We start from the raw sequence: 23,482 nt of genomic DNA, 5'->3' as shown, positions 1-23,482 counted from the left end.
TGCATATTTTCCTTTCCATATTCTGAGCTGGTGCTAGTGATGGTTTTAGCGTAAAAATTTTCAGAAGTATCTGTGTGACTAAGTCTCATTTCAAAATGGAACTTAGCTCCAAAATGTTAAGGGTACTTAGACACCTAAAAATGCAGTTTTTGCCTGATGAGATTTTTCAAAAGTGACTAGGGTCTACACACCCATTGATTTCAGAAGCATGTAGGTGCCTAGCATCCATTGCTTTCAATTGGAGTTAAGCACCCATGTGCTTTTGAAAATTCCTCTAGGTTCTGATCTGCATCTTTAGATGCCTAAATGCCTTCTCATATCTGACCCTTAGGAGTTACTGGGACTGAAGCACGTAAAGTATCTGTCACATTATACAATGAGACTTAGGCTCCCAAGCCACTTAGAGTAACATAAACAGATAGTTAAGGGTTAATGTCTCTTTTACCTGTAAAGGGTTAACAAACAGGGAACCAAAAACACCTGACCAGAGGACCAATCAGGAAACAAGATACTTTCAAATCTCGGGGGAGGGAAGCCTTTGTTTGTGTTTTTGAGTTTTGCTTTGTTCTCTCTGGGTCCTGAAAGGGACTAGATGTGCAACCAGGTTTCTTACCAATCTCCCTGCTACAGTCTCTTATATATTCAGAATAGTGAGTATTAAGTAGAACAGGCGGTTATAGTCTTTTGATTGTTTTCTGTATTTGCAAATGTGTAGTTTGCTGGAAGTATTTTAAATTGTATTTTGCTGGGGGGAGGCTTCTCTCTAGTATCTATAAGCTGAAAGACCCTATAACTTTTACCATCTAAATTACAGAGACAACTATTACTTTTTTTCTTTCTTTTTATTAAAAGTTTTGCTTTTTAAGACCTGTTTGATTTTTTCTCCTTGTTGAGGCTCAAGGGAATTGAGTCTGTACTTACCAGGGAATTGGTGAGAGAAGGGAGGGGAGAAAGGTAGAATTCCTTTGTTAGATTCACGAGCTTGAATCTGTCTATCTCTCCAGGATAGCCCAGGGAGGGAACGCCTGGAGGGGAAGAGAAGGCGGGGAAACAAACCTGATTTCTCTGTGTTGTGATTCAAGGAGTTTGAATCACAGTAATCTTCCAGGGTAACCCAGGGAGGGGAAGCCTGAGAGAGGCAACAGTGAAGGAAAGGGTTTACTTGTGTTAAGATCCAGAGGGTCTGGGTCTTGGGGGTCCCCGGGCAAGGTTTTGGGGGGATCATAGTGTACCAGGCACTGGAATTCCTGGTTGGTGGCATTTTATCAGATCTAAGCTGGTAATTAAGTTTAGAGGAATTCATGCTGGTACCCCATTTTTTTGGACTCTAAGGTTCAGATTGGGGAAATATACCATGACAGTTACTGGGGCTGAAGCTCGTAAAGTATCTGTCACATTATACAATGAGACTTAGGCTCCCAAGCCACTTAGAGTAACATTTTCAAAAGTGCCTTAGTCACTTGTATGGGTAGTCCAGATGGCAGCCCACGAGCTGGATTCAGGCTTGTGGGATTATTCAGTCTAGCCCCCAAATGTGTCCAGTAGCAGCTGCCTAGAATGTGTGGCAGATCTAGAACATTGCAGTGAAATGCTGCATGTGCCTGAGACCTACTCTACAAAATAGTGTCCTTCATGTGGCACGGCCTTGTATGCCCCGTAAGTGTGAGGTCATGATGCATGGAGGATGCCATTTTGTAGAATGGGTCTTGGGCACATGCAGGGATATCACTGCAAGAGTGGGAATATACCGACTGAAGATCAGTGCCATCTCTTGCAGTCAATGTGGGGTGGAGTAGTCTTTATTAACAGGAACAACCCTAACCAGCCATGCACTCTGCTCTTCCTCCAATCCCCATACTTAAAGCCCTGTGTCCTGTGTTTCTGACAGCACTCAGTGATGGACTGCTTGGTTTCTCTCTCTAATGCAGCTACCATATTCTTGAGTTTCTTCCTTCCCAATGGACACAAATTAAACAACTGAATGAACTACATGACCAGACTAATCCTAATCTGTCCTGAGTAGTTCCCAGCTCTCTCATTGAGCACAAGTTTGTCCAGTCTGAGAGGTCATGTTCGAGATGAAATGAGAGAATAGGAGGGTGTGTGTGTGTGCGCGTGTGTGTGCACTTAACCTTGAAAGGACAGACGGGGCCTTCTCTGCCAAGGGCTGGTACAAGGCTCACAGGCTATGAGGAGTTTTTGCTTCTGTCTGAGCTATGGCTAGATTCAGGTGCCCATAGCCATTGAAGACCAGTGCACATATCTTGAGTCAGGAGTGGGAGGGGTGTGCAAACTATTTGAAAGATCTCTGGTGGCACCCTGCCTTGATGTGTTTTTTCTGACATATAGCAAAGACAAAGGATCATTTCTCTTTGGTCGACAACCAAAGCATATCTGCCTGTTGTGTTTGTTGTGGTGTGTGGTCCATTAATTTTAAACACAGCACATTAAAAAGTGGTGCAAAGGTAATCCAGGTGCAAGGGAACAAGTAAATGCAACTGCTGCATTAAGAAAAGTCTATGTGGAGAAGAGACACTTTGACACTAAGTGGATTTAAACAAGATGACACTTTGACACTAAGTGGATTTAAACAAGATGACTTGTTCATTGAAAGTAATGGACAACCACAGAGTCTTGTGTAGTTGGTAGTGATAGTTGTGTGGAAGGAGTATATCACCCAACATTACAGCATGCTATAGAAGACCAAGTGTGAGAGGTACACTGAAGAGTCTTGTATCACTCATTTTAAGGACTTGGGGAAAACAAACAAACTTCAAAGCAGAGGCACATACTGATGAAATCTTCAACTGCATGACCCACAAGTCTGACTACATCTTATGAGGTCTTCCTTGAGCTAATGCGGGGTTTCTCAAACAGGGGTTGCCGCTTGTGTAGGGAAAGCCCCTGGCGGGCTTTACTGGTGTGTTTACCTGCCCTGTCCGCAAGTCCAGCCGATCGCAGCTCCCACTGGCCGGATTGCTGCTCCAGGCCAAAGGGAGCTGTTGGAAGCGGTGGCCAGTAAGTCCCCCGTGGCCCGGAGCAGTGATCCATGGCCAGTGGGAGCCACGATAGACTGGACCTGCAGACAGGGCAGGTAAATGAAGGCTGAGGGGGGATATGCTTGCTCTTTATAAATATATCAGAGGGATTAATATTAGAAAGGGAGAGGAATTATTTAAGCTTAGTACCAATGTAGACACAAGAACGAATGGGTATAAACTGGATGCTAGGAAGTTTAGACTTGAAATTAGATGAAGGTTTCTAACCATTAAAGGAGTGAAGTTCTGGAACAGCCTTCCAAGGGGAGTAGTGGGGGAAAAAGACATATCTGGCTTTAAGATTAAGCTTGATAAGTTTATGGAAGGGATGGTATGATAGGAGAGCCTAATTTTGGCAATTGATCTTTGATTATTGCCAGATAAATATGCCCAGTGGTTGGTGATGGGATGTTGGATGGGATGGGATCTGAGTTATTGCAGAGAATTCTTTCCTGAGTGCTGGCTGGTGAGTCTTGCCCACATGCTCAGGGTTTAGCTGATCGCCATATTTGGGGTCAGGAAGGAATTTTCCTCCAGGGCAGATTGACAGAGGCCTTGGAGGCTTTTCGCTTTCCCCTGCAGCGTGGGGCATGGGTCACTTGCTGGTGGATTCTCTGCAGCTTGAGGTCTTCAGACCACAATTTGAAGACTTGAATAACTCAGGCATAGGTTAGGGGTTTGTTATAGAAGTGGATGGATAGGGTTCTGTGGCCTGCTTTGTGCCGGGGGTCGGACTAGATGATCACATTGGTCCCTTCTGACCCTAGAATCTATGAATCTATAAATGCACTGGCCCGGCCTGCCAGGGGCTTTCCCTACACAAATGGTGACCTCTGTTTGACAAACCCTGAGCTGGTGAGATGTAAAAAGCCTTTTAGGGATGGTCATGTGGTAAAAAAAGGTGTGCAATCCAGATGACTCACGCATTTGAGGATGGAAAAATGGAAAAGGATTTTGAGTGTCACTGTCTCACCAAACTATAGCAAGGAGGGTAAATGACATGAACAATAATATGTCCTCAAAACTCAAGATAGCTGCTGAAAAATGTACGTACTTATCTCTAGATGAGAGCATTGATACCAGTGACCTGAGCCCACTATTAATTTTCATCTGAACTATTGATGAGGATTTCTCTGTGCTTGAGAAGATACTGGAATTAGTTTGACTCAAGTGTAGTACAAAGTAGGTGGAGATTTACAAGGTACTTGCTTCTGCTGTGAGAAAATATGGCAGTTCCCAAGTATGCTTGTGCATAGTCACAGATGGTGCCAAAGCAATGACCAGCAGTAAAGGTGGATTAGTAGGTTTGCTGAGACAAAATGGAGTTGAATGTCTTACTCTCCACTGCATCATACACCACGAGGCACTTTGTGGGAAATCTGTTAAAATTAGACTTTGTGTTGAAGTTATGTTCAATGTTTGGAAGCACATACATTTGCGGAAGCACATTCTCAGCAATGAAATGTCAAGTCAAAACTTTGCAATAAGCCGGAGAGCAACATCCTCTGCTGCTGTCTCTGACTTGCAGCAATGAATATTGATGTTGAATTGAGATATTCATGCAAGAAAAATGTTTTCCTCAGTGTTTGTACTAAGAGTGAGCTATTCTCTGACGTGTATTTAATTTTATTACTACTTAACACCATTCATGTCTTAATGGCCAAATGTGAAACTGAAATAAATGGTCTGATTCTAGAAACTGGAATTCTATTTCTGTATTTGGCCCATGCAGTTGGCCCAAAATTAGCATCCAGCCCACAGCATTGAAGAGTGTGGCCCACCCTCATTTTATTTAAAAAAAAAATTTGAGAAGCATTAAAGGTGATCTGCAAAGGATTTTTTAAAAATGGGTTTATGCCCTCTTTTGCTTCTTTATGATGTATAAAGAAGGCCTGAAAGGCTTTTGTTAAGTTAGGTATCTTTGTAAAGTCTCTCCTTCCTCTCCACCCTCCCGCCCCAGCTATGTTTTACCTTAGAAGTTTCTGACTAGAAATACTATCTCCTCTTGGTAGCTAAACTTTCATTAGTTTAGCTCTTCCAATATCACCATTTCATTAGTTTTCCAGTCATTGTATAGTCTTCCAGCTTAAATAGGACCTATATTTCCAAAATTAAAAATAAATTAAAAAAACAACCCAAACCAAAACTTTTCACACCCATTTATACATCATAAAGAAAGGGAAAAGGGTATAAGCCTATTGTTTTCCTTTGCTCATCACCTTTAAGGAATGTCTCAGCAGTCAAATTGTTGGATTAGCAGAATGGTCCTTGCCCTGTCATTCTGAAATAAATGTCTCCTTCACTGGAAAATCACTTCTGTTGGGAATACTGTCTGTGCAGAATTCTTATTCTTGGGTCTTATCTCCTTAGTGCAGGAGAAATGAAACTTTTCTAGTGCTTGTGATTTTTTTGACCTTTGACAGCAACATTAATGGCATAAAGCATGAACCAGGTCCCCTACTGACTGCTGTGTGCCAGCCCCTGCAAAGTATAAATGTTACTTCCTTCCCTTCAGTTTTTGCTTGACTGTCTTCAGTGATGGAGTCCTTTGAAAAGATTGGGGTTCATACGCCATTTGCTGCAACTCTTCACTGGATCCTGATAAGGTTTTGTCCTTATTATGTATCATTAGCTATAATAGCCATATTGCTGTATAGACTATCCTTTTCCTGCTATAAACCTTTCTTCTAGCCAGCTCCATTATATTGTTAAGCACTTCAGATCTTCTTGTCTGTTGTATCCATGCATTTTGGTTACGCTCTGTACCTTGTTTTTGTTTTGTTCTGCTTTCCTGGTGTGTTCAGGTGCCACTAGTTCTTAGTGCCCAGCACCTTTTTCAGTTCTCTGACGTCTGCACTTTGTTTTGGTCAGCTTCTCAGCTTAATCTCTTTAAAGAATTAATTTGCTATTCAGCAGTGAGGCTAAAGTAATAAAACTGGTGCTTCACTAGGCTTATACTACAGGGACTTCTGAAAGAAAATTAAGGACTATTAGTCTGTGGTTATCATTTGTGAGTTCCGTTGAATTCACTGTTGATTGTTGGTGCGTTTGAGTTTACCTCAGGTCACATTAGAGTTCTGTTTATAAATGTCAGATAGCTGTCAGAAGGAGGGCTTTTGTCTGTGTCTTTTTTTCCCTGGCCCCTCTTTTTATTCATAAAGACGTTTTAATAGTTTTTGTAATTTTTTGTTGGGATAGGTCTCTTCTGAAATTTAGGCTTTTCATAGAATCATTGGACTGGAAGGGACCTCGAGAGGTCATCTAGTCCAGTCCCCTGCACTCTTGGCAGGACTAGGTATTATCTAGACAATTTCTAACAGGTGTTTGTCTAACCTGCTCTTAAAAATCTCCAATGATGGAGATTCCACAACCTCCCTAGGCAATTTATTCCAATGATTAACCAGCCTGACAATTAGGAAATTTTTCTTAATGTCCAACCTAAACCTCCCTTGCTGCAATTGAAGCCCATTGCTTCTTGTCCTATCCTTAGAGGTTAAGAACAATTTTTCTGCCTCTTTGTAACAACCTTTTATGTACTTGAAAACTGTTATCATGTCCCCTCTCAGTCTTTTCTTCTCTAGACTAAACAAATCCATTTTTTTTCAATCTTCCCTCAAGGTCATCTTTTCTAGAACTTTGATCATTTTTGTTGCTCTTCTCTGAACTTTCTCCAATTTGTCCACATCTTTCCTGAAATGTGGCTCCCAGAGCTAGACGCAATACTCCAGGTAAGGCCTAATCAGCACAGAGTAGAACGGAAGAATTACTTCTCATGTCTTGCTTACAGCACTCCTGATGATATATCCCAGAATGATATATTCACTTTTTTTGCAACAGTGTTACACTGTTGATTCATTTGGCTTGTGGTCCACTATGACCCCCAGATCCCTTTCTGCAGTACTCCTTCCTAGGCAGTCATTTTCTGTTTTGTATGTGTGCAACTGACTGTTCTTTCCTAAATGGAGGACTTTGCATTTTACTTCAGACTATCTCTCCAGGTTATCCAGATCATTTTGAATTTTAATCCTGTCCTCCAAAGCGCTTGCAACGCCTCCCAGCTTGGTATCATCCGCAACTTTACAAGTGTACTCTATGCCATTATCTAAATCATTGATGAAGATATTGAACAGAACTGGACCCAGAACTGTGGGACCCCACTCATTATGCCCTTCCGGCATGACTGAACCCCTGATAACTACTGTCTGGGAATGGTTTTCCAACCAGTTTTGCACCCACCTTGTAGTAGCTCCATCTAGTATGCCTTTCCCTAGTTTGTTTATGAGACGGTCATGTGAAACTATATCAAAAACTTTACTGAAGGCAAGATATACCAGGTCTACTGTTTCCCCACTATCCACAAGGCTTGTTATCCTGTCCAAAAAAAAAAAAAAAAACCTAACAGATTGGTTTGACAGAATTTGTTCTTGACAATTGCATGCTGACTGTTACTTATCACCTCATTATCTTCTAGATGTTTGCAAATTGATTGCTTAATTATTTTGAAGGCTGGAAGTTTGTTATAACAAGTGATTCTAAAGTAACAGAAGGAGAGAGGCTTTCATATTATAAATGAAGATGTGAATTAGTATAATTGAACTTCTATGGGTCATCTCAATTATCACTTCAAAAGCTTTTTTTCTCCTGCTGATGATAACTCATCTCAATTGATTAGGCTCTTCCTGTTGGTATGCATACTTCCACTTTTTCATGTTCTCTGCATGTATAAATATCTCCTGTCTGTGTGTTCCATTCTATGTATCTGAAGAAGTGAGCTGTAGCTCACGAAAGCTCATGCTGAAATAAATTTGTTAGTCTCTAAGGTGCCACAAGTACTCTTGTTCTTTTTGCGGATACAGATTAATATGGCTGCTACTCTGAAACCTATAATTGACTGTCATTCATGTCATTTTGATAACATTTTTTTTTAACCAGTTGGGATGCTGTGATTTGAATCAGTTAACAGTAGGATACCTAATTTGCCCCATATTAATTTCCCCCTACTGTTACTTCTTTTCAACTGTTTGAAATGGGCCACTTTCATTACCACTACAAAAGTGATTTTTCCTCCTTTGGTATTCTACTGTTAATTGAATTGTCTCATTAGACTGACCTCCCACTTGGTAAGACAACTCCCATCTTTTCAAGTGCTGTGTATTTATACCTGCTACTGAATTTTCCGCTCAATGCATGTGAAGAAGTGGGTTCTAGCCCATGAAAGTTTATGCCCAAATAAATTTGTTTGAGTCTAAGGTGCCACAAGGTCTCCTCGTTGTTTTCGCTGATACTGACTAAGGCCATGGCTACACTTACAGATGTGCAGCGTTGGTAGTTACAGCTGTGTTCGTACAGCTGTGTAGGGCCAGCGCTGCAGTGTGGCCACACTGACAGCTACCAGCGCTGCAGTGTGGCCACATTTGCAGCACTTGCAGCACTGTTGGGAGTGGTGCATTGTGGGCAGCTATCCCACAGAGCACCTCGTCCCATTTTGGCGCTGTGGCTTGTGGGAAGGGGAAGGAAGTGTGCGTGTCTTTCCGCATCCTGTTCCAACACCCTGTGGTGCTTTGCTACACATTCCGAGCAGTTTGGCGGCATTGTGAGTTTGCAGCGCGATTTCTGAGATTTCTGTTACAAATGGAACCTGAGCTGCTGAGGACCTTGCTGATGAATGTTGCCAGCACATCACGCATGGCAGTGGAGCTATTCCTTCAGCTGCAAAGTGACAGTGAGGAGTCAGACGATGATATTGAAACGCCTGACGCTCAAGACACTCAATTGCTTGTGGCAGTAACAGACGTGCTTAGCACCGTGGAACGGCACCTTTGGGCTCGGGAAACCAGCACTCAGTGGTGGGATCACATTGTCCTGCAAGCCTGGGATGACGAGCAGTGGCTGCAGAACTTTTGGATGAGAAAAGCCACTTTCATGGCACTGTGTGCTGAGCTCGCCCCAACCCTGCGGCGCAGGGACACGAGATTGAGAGCTGCCCTGCCAGTGGAGAAGCGGGTGGCTATTGCAATCTGGAAGCTGGCAACTCCAGACAGCTACTGATCGGTGGCGAACCAGTTTGGAGTGGGAAAGTCCACCGTTGGAATGGTGCTGATACAAGTTTGCACAGCAATTAATCGCACCCTGCTAAGAAGAACTGTGACTCTGGGGAACGTGCAGGACATTGTGGATGGCTTTGCAGAAATGGGTTTCCCTAACTGTGGAGGGGCAATAGATGGGACGCATATTCCTATTCTGTCACCACCCCACCTGGCATCAGAGTACGTTAATCGCAAGGGGTATTTCTCCGTGGTTCTGCAAGCGCTTGTGGATCACCCTGGGTGTTTCACTGACATTTACTCAGGATGACCTGGAAAGGTGCACGATGCACGCATCTTTCGGAACAGTGCCCTGTTCAGGAGGCTGAGGGTCGGGACTTTTTTCCCAGACTGCAAGATCACAGTAGGGGACGTTGAAATGCCCACTGTGATCCTTGGAGACCCCGCTTACCCCTTAATGCCATGGCTCATGAAACCGTATACAGGGAAGCTTGACAGGAGCAAGGACCGGTTCAACTACAGGCTGAGCCGGTGCAGAATGACTGTGGAGTGTGCTTTTGGCCGTTTGAAAGGGCGCTGGAGGTGTCTTTATGGGAAGCTAGATTTGGGGGAAAGCAGCATCTCCGCTATTATATCCGCGTGCTGTACCCTCCATAATATTTGTGAAGGGAAGGGTGAAAGATTCAGTGAGGAATGGACCTCCGAGGTTCGACGCCTAGAGGATGAATTTGCACAGCCAGAGAGCAGGGCTACTAGAGAGGCCCAGGAAAGGGCTTCAAGGATTAGGGATGCCTTAAGGGAGCAATTTGATGCTGAGAGCCAACAGTAATGTTTGGTGCCTTTGCTGTGCTCCTTTCTACCTTGGGGTACAATATTTACCACTTCCTGCAATAATAAAACGTATTGTAAAAGCCATAAAATCCTTTATTCAAAGTAGAGTACATAAAAGGCCAGGGGGTTTAGGGTGGTGGACTGTACATTCAGAGGTTTGAATATGTCCTGTTTGGATTACTGTTCAATGTCTGCTGCACTTCAGGATTACTATGCTGCAGGGTAATGGGGGTGGAGTGAACAGGGTAAGAATTGTAGTTATCAGGGCTGGTAGGTGATCGTACAGGTGTTAGGGGCAGCTGGGGGTAATAAGAAACTGGCTGCTGGAGAAAGATGTTTTGTGCAAATACTGGGGAACAAGAAAGAGAGCTTTGGGAGGGGTGTGGGTTACCATGGTACAGATCTGCCTGCATGGCTACGAGAGACTCGAAAGACTCAGTTTGGCGAGCCAGGAGGCTTATCATCTGCTTTGAGGTTTTTTTGGTAGCCAATTCCTTTCTCTTGCTTTCTGTTTGCCTCCACTCATACATTTTCTCTCTCCATTCCTGCGTCTTCCTACTTTCTCTGTTGTAGTGAATCATAACTGCTTTGATCAATTCTTCTTTTGATTTTCGCGGATTTTTTCTCAAGTTCTGCAACCGACGTGAGGCCGGTGATCCGGCTGCATTAGTCAAGGTCACTAAAAAAAACATAGAAACATGTAATACACAGAGGCTACATTGTTTATTATCACACAGTGAAGGAGTTTTTAGACTTTTTGTAGCATCCTTCCCACATACCTAACATAACACAGAGACAGGGAAGCGAAGGCATGGCGAGCAATGGGGTGAGTGTTTCTGCCCCGACTGCACCTGGGAGGGGGAATTGACCAATGGGTCACTGGGGTTTATCTGCACTGGGTACAGGAGGTAGCTGGTGTCCTGCACAGGGGACATTAGTGAACAGGAAGGAGGCGAGCTGCTGGCGGGGGGGGTGGTCTGCGTAACTGCCGGCCTGCTGGTGGGAGGGGGGGAATGCACAGCTGTGCTGGCTGCCTGCTGGGAACGGGGGGGGGAGAGACCGGAGGGCACCGCGGGGCTGGCTGCCTGCTGGGAAGGGGGGGAGAGACCGGAGGGCACCTCGGGGCTGGCTGCCTGCTGGGAAGGGGGGGAGAGACCGGAGGGCACCTCGGGGCTGGCTGCCTGCTGGGAAGGGTGGGGAAAAACCGGAGGGCACCGCGGGGCTGGCTACGTGCTGGGAAGGAGGGGGGAAGACCGGAGCGCACCGCGGGGCTGGCTACGTGCTGGGAACGGGGGGGGGAAGACCGGAGCGCACCGCGGGGCTGGCTACGTGCTGGGAACGGGGGGGAGGGGGAGACCGGAGCGCACCGCGGGGCTGGCTACGTTCTGGGAATGAGGGGGGAAGACCGGAGCGCACCACTGGGCTGGCTACGTGCTGGGAACGGGTGAGGGGAAGACCGGAGCGCACCGCGGGGCTGGCTGCCCGCTGGGAAGGGGAGGGAAAGACCGGAGCGCACCGCGGGGCTGGCTACTTGCTGGAAGGGGGTGGGGATACCGGAATGCACCGCGGAGCTGGGGGGGGACCGCGAACCTGGCGCCCTGCACTCAAGTATCCCTAAATTCTCAACAGGGTTTCCTACTGCCAGATATATCACTGCTGCGTGTTACCTGGGAAGAGAGGGAGGGTCTTCTACAGCAATGTGGATTCCGCCCTGGCCCCTATGCAGCTTGCCTGTGTGCAGCCATGGTCCCCCCACCCCTCGCTGCACAGTGGATCGGACGAGTTAGCCTGACCGGGACAAGGACCACGGTGGCTCTCCCGATAAACTTGAGAAAGCAAATTGCGCACGCTCTGGCTGCAACTTTTCAAGAGATTACCGAGGCCGATTACAGAGACGTGATAGAGCAAATCAATGGGCTATTCCACGTTTAGGCATGCATGTAGGCAGCCATAACCCAAACCCTCCTCTCCCAAAACATAAAAATCTGCTTACCCCGAGCACACTCCGCAGCTTCTTCCTCACCAGCAACTTCCAGCTGCTGCGACTGGCTGGCCTCCTCCGGGCTTGAGAAGAGCTCCTGGCTGCATGCCTCCTGGGACTCTGGGGTGTCTCTCTCCATGCCAGTAGCCTCACTGTCGGCTTCCTCTACACCCTCCCCCACTTCTCCCTGCTCTGAACTCTCCATCGTGGTCCTCGGATTGGCAGTGGGGTCACACCCAAATATGGCATCCAGCTCCTTGTAAAACCGGCAGGTTGTGGGGGCAGCTCCTGAGCGGCGATTTCCCTCACGGGCTTTGCAATAAGCACTCCTCAGCTCTTTTATTTTGACCCTGCACTGCAAAGCGTCCCGTTCGTGGCCCCTTCTCAGCAAGGACTGCGATATCTGCCCATAGGTATCATAATTTCTCCTTCTGGAGCGCAGCTGTGCTTGCACAGCTTCCTCCCCCCAAACACTGATGAGGTCCTGCAGCTCGGAATTGTTCCATGCTGGGGCTCGTTTGGGGCGTGGAGGCATGGTCGCTGATTGATTGAATGATTGATTGCACTCCACACCTGGCTGAGCAAACAGGAAGGGGATTTTTAAAATTCCCGGGGCATTTAAAGGTGGGGTCAGCTGAGCCCAGGGCAGTGGAGTGTGCATGATTACCAGAGAGGCTTCTAAGGTATGCTGGGATACCTCCTTATACCCCGGAGGTCAATAAAAGCGCTGGTGGGCGTCCACACTTGCTGACCAGCGCTGGATCACCAGCGCTGGAATCCCTACACCCGAGGCTCGACCGGGTGTACAGCCAGCGCTGCAACCAGGGAGTTGCAGCGCTGGCCGTGCTTTGCAAGTATGGACACATCCTAAGTTGCAGCGCTGTAACCCCCTCACCAGCGCTGCAACTCTCTAGTGTAGCCATGGCCTAACACAGCTACCACTCTGAAACCTAGTAGCTTATGTGTTCACTATACTGTGGGTATAAACACCTGCTTGGCCTGAATGCAGTTGCTAAATGGTTCATTTTATTTATACCAACAGTCTACACAGCTGTGCGTTTATTTAACCTTATTTTTAAAGGCTCATTTATACTCTTGTTGATCTCCTGAATGTTACAACTCAGTTCTGTGATAAACATATGAACCCATGACTCTGTCTATTACAGTTATCATTCGACAACAATAATTACAAAGGACTACTGTTACAACAGGAAAAGTATCAGAGGGTAGCTGTGTTAGTCTGGATCTGAAAAAGCAGCAAAGAGTCCTGTGGCACCTTATAGACTAACAGATGTATTGGAGCATGAGCTTTCGTGGGTGAATACCCACTTCGTCAGATGCGACGAAGTGGGAACTCACCCACGAAAGCTCATGCTCCAATACATCTGTTAGTCTGTAAGGTGCCACAGGACTCTTTGCTGCTTACCGACAAGAAAAATAAGTCTGAAATACACAAAGCAAACAGATGACTTGCCACAAGACTTGAAGTGAACTGATTAGGGCACATATTGATAGTGTGCACAGATTGATTAACACTTCCTCCCATCTGTCAAACTCACCCATCTCCCTTTAATCCTTCTATCCTCCCTTTAATCGTGCTTCCTCATTAAGAAGAGAGCTGGTGAGAGGCTTGGATCCTGTGCCGTTCTTGCTTATGGGTAACATTTTCAGCAGTGTGTTTTAGTGGGACTTAGGCACTTCTGAAAATGGAACTTGCATTCTGAGTCATTTAGGCACTTTTGAAAATGTTACCCTGTATTCTTATGGACCAGAATGCTTTACTAGTCCAAATCTTAGGATTCTTATTATTGAAGGGAGTTACCCTGCTGAGTACATTCATGGGCTATTGGGCAAAGTATTATTCTTCCTTTGTGAGAGTTTGGTTATTAATGCTGCAGTGGTTATGCTTGTTCATCTTTAATGGTTGTATAATTAAAAGGTGGAGTAAGATTTTTACATAGGCCTGAGTGTTATTTTGCATAAGAATGTGGGGAGTGGAATGAGCTCTTTTCTGGTACTTTTAAAGAGTATGTGTATTCTAGAAGCATTTTTTAACAAAGGAGTTTCTACCTTTTGAGTTTCACCTGTGTTTGAAGTGGAAGAAACATTGTGCATGTAAACATCAGTAAGGAACTACCCTGCTCCACTTTGTAAATTTCTAATCTTTTGTCCGAACTGCTCACAATGAGGTATCTTGTCGTTATTAGAATAGTGGTTATCCCAGAGCAGCATAGACATCTGAACATTCCGTCATTTCTAGTACAATATTTTATCACATAGGTACAAATCTGCAAATCAAGAAACTTTTGTAGCCTTTAGCCACTGCATTATCATGATGATAATCTTTTATTTGAAATTCAATTTAAATTTAAGACTTGGTGTACACAGCTGTCTTGTATTGTGACAAATAAATTATAGCAGCCTGAAATCAATTTCTATTTTCAGGCAGAATTCTTATGAATTGAAATGAGGTTTTTTAAATAAAAGTTCTGATAGGCAGGGCTTGAAAGATCCACTCATAGAGAGTACTTAGCTTTCTGGAAGAAGTGTCATTAGCTATTATATAAACTTAATTTTCAAAAAGATAATTTTCTGGCTCTTACGATTGGAAAGACAACTTTCCACATGTGGAAAGTCTGTAAATCAGTGCAATACTTTCACTGATTCTGCAGACAGACCAATTCATTGCTTCTTCTGAGCCTCCCCATAGCTCTCCCTGAGAGGTAGCAGAGTGCAAAGTGTTTACAAACTCTTGTAAATATCACTGTGTTTGTGCAGAACCCTGCTTAATTTTACTTTGCAGATGCAGGGTAAAAATATGAATAGCAGCTGACGCAAATACTGGACCTGTTTAGTGGGAAGGAGGCCTTGAAAACAAAGGTTAGATGAAGGGTAGATTCTCCTCTTAAACCCTCACAGCAGCCAGGTGGCAAATAGGGAGACAAAATGTCCCTTTGCCTTTTCTGTAACCATTAGGGGCTGGGGAGCATTAAACTTACTGGATAATTACTACTTGGGGCCTGTGGTGATATTTGGGCCTCTGATTGTGAGTTCAACTGTGAAAAGTGAGTGTAAGTTTATAAAAGGTCACAGTAACCTATAACAACATATGTTGATGGGAATAGATGCATAAGGGAGACAGACAGACAAACTGAATTTGTCCAAATTAAAAAGCCACCTGGTATAACTCAAGTACTGTGTTATGATCATATTTGGTAAACAAGAAAAGTGTGGAATCAGAAATCAGTGAACCAAAACTGATGTGTTGAAAATGAGGCCTAATTGGTGGACAAAATAATTAGAGGACCAGGCTATTCCACGTATAACTCCCTTTTGGTGTCCTTAAGGTCAGATACTTTAGGAAAAAAATTGGCTATTGCAGCAAGCTTCACCATCATGGCTGTCTCCCCTACCATCTCCTTGAATTCCAGACCAGCTTCATCCCAATCCTGAAAAGTGTCCTGACCAGATAACATCACCATCTCCACCAGCTCTTTCTGAATCCCAACCACCACCTGGGATGTGAGACTTTGTCTCTTTTATCCACCCAGCCACACCCCACCAATGTGTCCTTTTCCTTCTCTATCTTCTTTCTTCTCTTTCCTATCAATCTCCATTTTCTTTCTGTCTAATAAGTGTCTGACTTCACAGGCCAAGACTGAATACTTTACAACACTGCTGTAAGCCTGTGACTAAAGAGGCAACTAAAAGCAATGCCCAAAACATCCAGATGTTGGTAGAGGTTTGCCAGGTCTCTGAGTGCCTGATAAGACTGTGGGCTCTGCCTGTATCTTTCCAGCAGTGAGGCTGCAAATGAAAGTCAACCCCAGAGATTGAAGCTGAATTTTCTATCTTTGCTGTTCTTTTCTCTCCCCTCTTGTGTGTGTTTGTTTTGTTTGGTCTTCTAGGAAACAGGATCAGACTTTAACAATAGTGACAGCAGCTCCAGTCCATCTCTACTAACTTCTTCTTCTCTTTTCCACAAAAGGACAGTTAAGACCATCTTTAATGCAATCCTAATGAGGGTTTTTTTCTTCTGAAGACTCATACCAGCTAAAGGGAAAGAGAACAAGGGATTTTGTTAAAATGAAAGCCTTATTTAATACATTGTTTCAAAATAGCTAACTGCTTTTCTTTTTCTTCTGTATCTTTAATAAAAGGTTAAAAGGATTTTAATGGTGTGTTTACCGTGGTACTAAGTAGGCTGAGGTCTCTGTATACCAAACCCCGATCTGTGTTTAAAACTGTTTAATGTTGGATAGTAACTGGGTTTTGGTAACACCATTAGCCCATATATTCCATCTAAATTAATACAACAGGCCTGATATAAAAGATGGGGCAGAGGGAGAGCACACTGGTAGGAATCCCAGTACTCTCCCATATCCCAGCAGCTTATGGAGTTAGGCAATAGCTTTTCATGTAAGTGTTGCCCCTGGTCAGTGGGGCCCCTCATCTAACATAACAGTCACTGGCAAGTACACCTCTACCCCGATATAACGCTGTCCTCGGGAGCCAAAAAAATCTTATTGCATTATAGGTGAAACTGTGTTATATTGAACTTGCTTTGATCCGCTGGAGCGTGCAGCCCCACCTTCCTGGAGCGCTGCTTTACCGCATTATATCCGAATTCATGTTATATTGGGTTGCGTTATATCGGGAGAGAGGTGTAGCTATTAGGTGTTGGATAAAATTTCTAAACCACGCATGAGAGTTGATGGATCTGGGCAAGAGAGAGATTGATGACATAAGTTAGAAAAGAGAAGAAAGGTACTGAGGGAAGGGGGAGAGATGGAGGAAGAAGGATTTTCGTGGGAGAAGTGGGGAGAAGAAAGGAAAGATGTTAGAGAGAACAATGTAGAGAAAGAGAAAGATATGATATGGGGCTGCAAGGTGAAAGAATGAAAAAAAGGAAAGAAACGGTAGACATAGCATGGTCAGGACATTGGACTGGAACTTCGGAGACCTTTGTTCTTTTACTGGCTCTACAATAACCTGCTGTATGATCTTGGGGAAGTCTTTTCTTCCCTCAATGTTTGGGTGAGCCCTCCTACTCTTTCTTTGTCTTGTCTGTTTAGATTGTAAGTAGGGCTGTTGAATAATCGCAGTTAACTCATGCGATTAACTAAAAAAAACACAAAATAAGTGAGTAAACAAAATAATTGTGATTAATCGCACTGTTAAGCAATAGAATACCAATTGAAATTTAGTAAATATTTTTGGATATTTCTCTACATTTTCAAATATATTGATTTCTGTTACAAGTCAGAATACAAAGTGTACAGTGCTCACTTTATATTATTATTTTATTTCAAATATTTACACTGTAAAAATGATAAAAATAGTATCTCTTGTTTAATTCACCTCATACAAGTACTGTTGTGCAATTGCTTTATCGTGAAATTGTAATTTACAACTTTAGATTTTTTGTTGTTACATAACTACACTCAGAAACAAACCAATGTAAAACTTTAGAGCCTACAAGTCCACTCAGTCCTACTTCTTGTTCAGCCAATTGCTAAGACAAACGAGTTTGTTTACATTTCTGGGGTAGAACTGCTGACAGCTGCTTATTTACAATGTCACCTGAAAGTGAGAACAGGCTTTCAGATGACACTTTTGTAGCTGGCATTGCAAGGTATTTATGTGCTAGATATACTAAACATTCCTATGTCCTTTCATGCTTTGGCCTCCATTCCGGAGGGCATGCTTCCATGCTGATGATGCATTAATTAAATTTGTGAATGAACTCCTTAGGAGAGAATTGTATGTATTCTGTTCTGTTTTACCCACATTGTGCCACATATTTCATGTCATAGCAGTCTCAGATGATGACCCAGCACATGTTCATTTTAAGATCATTTTCACAGCAGATTTGACAAAACGCAAAGAAAGTACCAATGTGAGATTTCTAAAGATAGCTACAGCACTCGACCCAAGATTTAAGAATCTGAAGTGCCGTCCAAAATCTGAGAGGGATGAGGTGTGGAGAATGCTTTTAGGTGTCTTAAAAGAGCAACACTCCAAGGCGGAAACTACAGAACCTGAACCACCAAAAAAGAAAATCAACCTTTTGCCGGTGGCATCTGACTCAGATGATGAAATTGAACATGCGTTGGTCTGCTCTTCTTCGGATTGTTATCGAGCAGAACCCGTCATCAGCATGGATGCATGTCTTCTGGAATGGTGGCTGAAGCATGAAGGGGCATATGAGTCTTTAGCGCATCTGGCACGTAAATATCTTGTGATGCCAGCTACAACAGTGCCATGTAGAAGCCTGTTCTCACTTTCAGGTGACATTGTAAACAAGATGTGGGCAGCATTATCTCCTGCAAATTGTAACCAAACTTGTTTGTCTGAGCGACTGGCTGAATAGGACTGAGTGGACTTGTAGGTTCTAAAGTTTTACATTGTTTTATTTTTGAATGCAGTTATATTTTGTACATTATTCTATATTTGTAAGTTCAACTTTCATTATAACGAGATTGCACTACAGTTCTTGTGATAGGTTGTAATAAAAATTAAACATAAAATGAGCACTGTACACTTTGTATTCCATGTTCTAAATGAAATAAATATATTTTAAACTGTAGAAAATATCAAATATTTAAATAAATGGTATTCTGTTATTGTTTAACAATGCAATTAATTGCGTGATTAATAGCAATTAATCGTGATTAATTTTTTTTAGTCCCTTGACATCCCTAATTGTAAGTGCTTTGGGACAGGAACTATCTTTTATTATGTATTTGTGCAGTGCCTAGCACATGGGAGCTGAGTCTTATTTGGGACCTCTCAGTGCTGCCATAATACATGTCATGGATGGTGGTGATGATGATGATAATAAATAGACACTAGGAAAAATGCAGTGAAAGATGAACCATGGTCTATTATAGAAATGAGGGAAAAAAGTTACTGAAGCCAAGAAAGGAAAGAAGGTGCAACAGAGAAGTAGGAAGCTACATTTAAAAATATAATTACATAGCAAATTGATTGAGACCATTTGTTACAATTAAATACATATCCAATAAATGGTACACAACCATTTTTTTTTCTTTTAAATTATATGAAGGAAATGTGGCTTTAAGGGGAGGTGTGGTCAGAAGTGGTGGCGGCAGTGGCAGCAACACAGGTATGATACTTTTCAAGAGTTAGTAGGCATAGTCCTCTGGCTAGCAAGTGTTGGGTATATTTTTCAATATATTTTTATATTTTGCTGAATATGTTAACTAATGTAATACCCTTGTGCATTTTTGTTTCGGTGTGGTTTTAGCAACCGAGTCCTAATCGGAGAGAGGACAGGCCTGTCAGTTTCTATCAGCTGGGATCAAATCAACTTCAGCCTAATGTAGCATCTTTGGCAAGAGATGCAGCAAATATTGCTAAGGATAAACAAAGAAGTTTTATGCCTAGTATATTACAGAATGAAACCTATGGAGCAATACTTAGTGGCAGTCCACCTCCCATTCAACCTGCAGTACCTGTTACTACAAGTGCACCTCCCCTACCTCCAAGGAATATTGGCAAAGGTACTAACGCTGGAAAATATAATGTTTTAGAAGAAATGGGATCATAACATTTTTTTTCTTACATTTTGAAGATTTGTTTTGCAGTTACTTTGCACAGGTAGGTATTGGAACTATTTACTGATTTTTTTTTTTTAAACTTGAAGTGAATCTGCACAACATATTCTGAATTTGATTTACATTGTACGGGCTAGTGAAAGAAAACATATTCTGAATTACATACATTCAGGTATACAGAATATGTGTGACAATAATACATGTTTAAAAAAAATAATAAAGTTCAAGCTACGTATAAGAAATGAGTAACAGCCCAGATGATCAACTTTATCAACTGCTTTCAGTTTGTGCTCCAACTTTTAAAACTTTTATTTCCTAAAGATGTGTCAGTCTGAATTGAATCATCTAGCTGTTGTGGAAAGGCTTCGCTTTAAAAGAGCCCAAAGAGAGTATGAAGAAAGATAAACAATGATAACATTACAGATACTTCTTAAATCTGTGCTAGAAAGTTTGGAAATAAAATAAAAGGTGAAATATAAGATACGTACACAATTTGGAGAATTAGGAGTTTTACAAGATTGGTAACTGACCAAAACATAACTCCCATTACTCATTATCAGGGATCCTAGAAATCCATTTGCCATGGAAAAACATGGAATTTGCATTTTGCGAAAAAATAAAACGTATATTAACTATTAACTAAATTTTGTTATATTATCAGTGTCACTTATTCAATGTGCACAACCTCTCCTGCTTGTTGATTTTTTTAATGTGCTTTAAATTTTCATAGCTAAACATACTCCAGTAAACTGTTTCCAGTGTATAGAGTTTACACAATGGCATATAGGGGTTCATGTTTTAATGCATCTCAGATTTCACTTCAGCCTTCAGATGTGAGTAATTAAAGTTATGAAAAGATGCTGAAAACTTTAAAAATCACTCCTAAAGACAGTGTCACTGAGTTTCGCATGGACAAATTTCACGTTGATGGTGATGTGTTATTCTGTACTGTATGCAGCAAGGCTGGAGATTACATTTAGAGGCAAACAGTTGAACACAGGGAAAGCGCTAAACATAAACTGAATGAAAATAAATGAAAACATGAGACTGAAACAGCAGGGCCATCGACAACAATAAACAGTGCAATGTGATTGGATCATTCCAGCGTTCTTGTGCATTATAAAATGCACACAATTTTCTGAAATCTAGACTACAGACATAGAAGTATTTAGTATATTTAAGCAATACAAGTTGCAATTCTATATATTTATTTTAGTATAATGATTGACAGCACTGGAGGCTTCGAACTTGCTTAAAAGTTGTAAATATATCAATAAAACATTGCATTCAACTGATGCCTATATATATTGTGGCTAGGGAAACCAAAGTTCAGCATTTCATTTTAATTGTGGAAAAAGGTGGTTTTTGTTTTTGTTTTTTTTTATTGAGGAATGTTGGGTTTTTTAAATAACAGAAAACTAGGATCTCTGCTCATTATCCTCTGTTCAAAGGCCTATGTGAAATCAGTAGGTCTCACTTCTGTTGATAAGGGCCAAATGCTCACATAACAAAAACTTCCATTACAGTCAAGACTCTTACCTTTAGATACAATCCCTCCAGGTCAAGCAGATGGGAAAACCTGAAGAAACTTGCACAGCCAGTCCTTATAGTGTGATAGTTTCCTGGATAAGGATTTCAGTTTCTAATGCCATCAGCAATCTGGCATCTTTCCTGAATGCCAAAAGTATTATACATATACATACAGCCTTTTATGCTAAAATATCTCAGACTTTGTGTATGGATGACTTTTTTACCTATCCTATAACATAGTCCACACACCTTGTGTAGAGTGAATACTTGTCCTCAGGTGTGACTTTATTGACAACTAAATGAACAATAAGACAGCATAAAGTACAGCACTGCACAACTGACTAGATATGTGAATGGTTTTTTCATCCTCCTTGGAAGCATCAGGTCATGGCTGAAGTTAGGATCTAGGACTTGATGTACCGTTCGTGTTTTCTGGTGTGGCAAATCACAAATCTACAATACAATGAGCTAGCATAAGGGTGCAAGCATAAAAATGTGCATAAAGTATTATTTTTTGGTGGAAATTAAGTGAGAATACAAAATGGTTAGCATGATTTCATGTGTGTTTTTTTTATTTTATTATTATTTTTTAAAAAGGCTGTTAAGACATTTTGGAAAGGGGGAACCCAGTTGAGGATATTATTCTGTATTGACTGAATAAATAAAATGATTGTTTTGCCCTCTGAATAAATTTTAAGTCTGAGCAAATGTACTATTTCACCCATTGCCTTCTGATTAAATGGCACACTTCCAAAACATTAATTTACCGTTCTTCTCCCACCCACCCCTTACAACTTGGCACCCATGCAATGCAGCTCATGCCAGGAAAATATCCCTCCTGGCTTAAAAAGATTTATTTGTTGGTATATTTTACTCTAGCAGTTCATTTCATTAGCCTCTTTCATTTTCCCAATTGAACATTATGATGACATCACTGATCTTAGCCTCTTTTTAGCTGCCTTTATTATTATTATCCTCTTAATTTTAGAATGCTCTTTAAATCTTCTGATCCCTTTGTATCTTCTCTCCATGCAAATTAATGCTTATTTCTAACTGTTTTTCATCTTTCCTTAATATGGTGATCATGCTCTCTGCGTAGGCATACAGTTATATGGTACTAACACAATGTTTGCTATAAAGGATCGCTTACAGTGTGCTTTAGTGAAACAGGGAGACAGCACTTTAGCCTTAGAATAGAGTAAATTAGGAACCACTTCTAAATACAAAAGCAATGCCCTGTAAGTGCTACAGTTGTTGGTCCTAGTTTGGATGAAGCCCTGACCAGGTCAGAACTGACATTACCTGTTGAGTCAGCATGTTCTCAGACCCTTACATGTTTATGTCCCTTTCTTTTATTGTCTGGAGGCAGCTGTCAGGAGTTAGTGATTTTTTCATAGGACTCACCTTTTGATTTCTTGTTGAGAAGCTTTTGCCTTTGCCAAGGCTTAACCATCCTCAAATTCATAAGCTGTGAAATGGATTATTAACCTGACACATTTTGAAATGTTGACGTGAGACAAGCACTTATGTAGCTGAAATGTTAAGAATACTTTTACCTGAAACTTGTTTTATTGTTTTCAGTCAGATATGATTTATTCTCTTGTACTCTTACAAGATGATGGTGGTTTCTTCAATTTATACAGTATACAGGCACACCATTTAAAATAAAACACAGGTGTGGCTATTAGCACGTTTCCCACACATAGTCAGCAAATAATTTTTATACAGTATTTTCCTGATTTTTTTTTAGTTCAGCCTTCAATTCTTGGGAGTGGTGTTCAGGCAACTTCTTCATTTAATACAATGTGGAAGACAAATTCATTAGGAGTGGAAAATATAAGCAGACAGAGATCTTCATCAGATCCACCAGCTATTCATCCTCCTGTGCCGCCATTGCGTGTAACATCTACAAGTATGTTTTCACTTTCCCCTGTTTTTCTCTTCTGCTGCATCTAATCATGGTTGGTCTTATTTTTCCATTTTCACAACTCATGCTTCCTCTTTTGGCAATTGTAGTTTTGGCCTGTTGTCCGCCCTCCAGCAATTTGTATGAATAGTCTCCTCCAATAGAGCAGTGGGGATTGGTTGCTGCAGTGTGATTTTAGCAGGGAATTCCTTCTATTTCCAGTGTTTAAGGGATTTCTCAATTTGTTTATGTAGGGTTTTAATTATATTTCTCTTTAATGTTAATGAGTTGTATAACAGAAGTATTACACAGAGGCAGTATTTATAATGTGTTACCTGCATGATGTTCTTAATTTTTCCTAGCTTTAGGAATACAAATGACAACTTGAAAACTTAGGTCTGAGGTAGCGTAATATTCTGCCATGCTCTGGTTGAACTGACCTGAAGAGAAAAATGCAGTGTTATAGTCTCGTTGGCCCCTGTATATTAGAGACATAAGGATCAGCTTCTATTGGTGAAAGAGACAAAGTTTGAAGCTTAGCCAGAGCTGAAGAAGACCATGTCTCTCTCACC

At 42.0% G+C, this 23,482-nt stretch overlaps 1 protein-coding gene across 4 annotated transcripts in view; it reads left to right on the top strand.

Moving 5' to 3' along the window:
- ASAP2 (ArfGAP with SH3 domain, ankyrin repeat and PH domain 2) overlaps positions 1–23,482 on the top strand; it is a 196,749-nt gene that overhangs the window by 151,995 nt on the left and 21,272 nt on the right. For 2 of the 4 annotated variants that reach the window (XM_030555463.1, XM_030555462.1), the window contains 2 exons: positions 19,165–19,420; positions 22,755–22,916. In XM_030555463.1, coding sequence (XP_030411323.1) covers positions 19,165–19,420; positions 22,755–22,916 — 418 coding nt within the window. The remainder of the gene's footprint in view (positions 1–19,164; positions 19,421–22,754; positions 22,917–23,482) is intronic. The other 2 variants (XM_030555465.1, XM_030555464.1) reach the window with 1 other exon arrangement.

This window comes from Gopherus evgoodei, chromosome 3 (assembly GCF_007399415.2).
Source record: "Gopherus evgoodei ecotype Sinaloan lineage chromosome 3, rGopEvg1_v1.p, whole genome shotgun sequence".
NCBI lineage: Eukaryota > Metazoa > Chordata > Testudines > Testudinidae > Gopherus > Gopherus evgoodei.
This window is presented reverse-complemented; position numbering and strand designations above follow the sequence as displayed.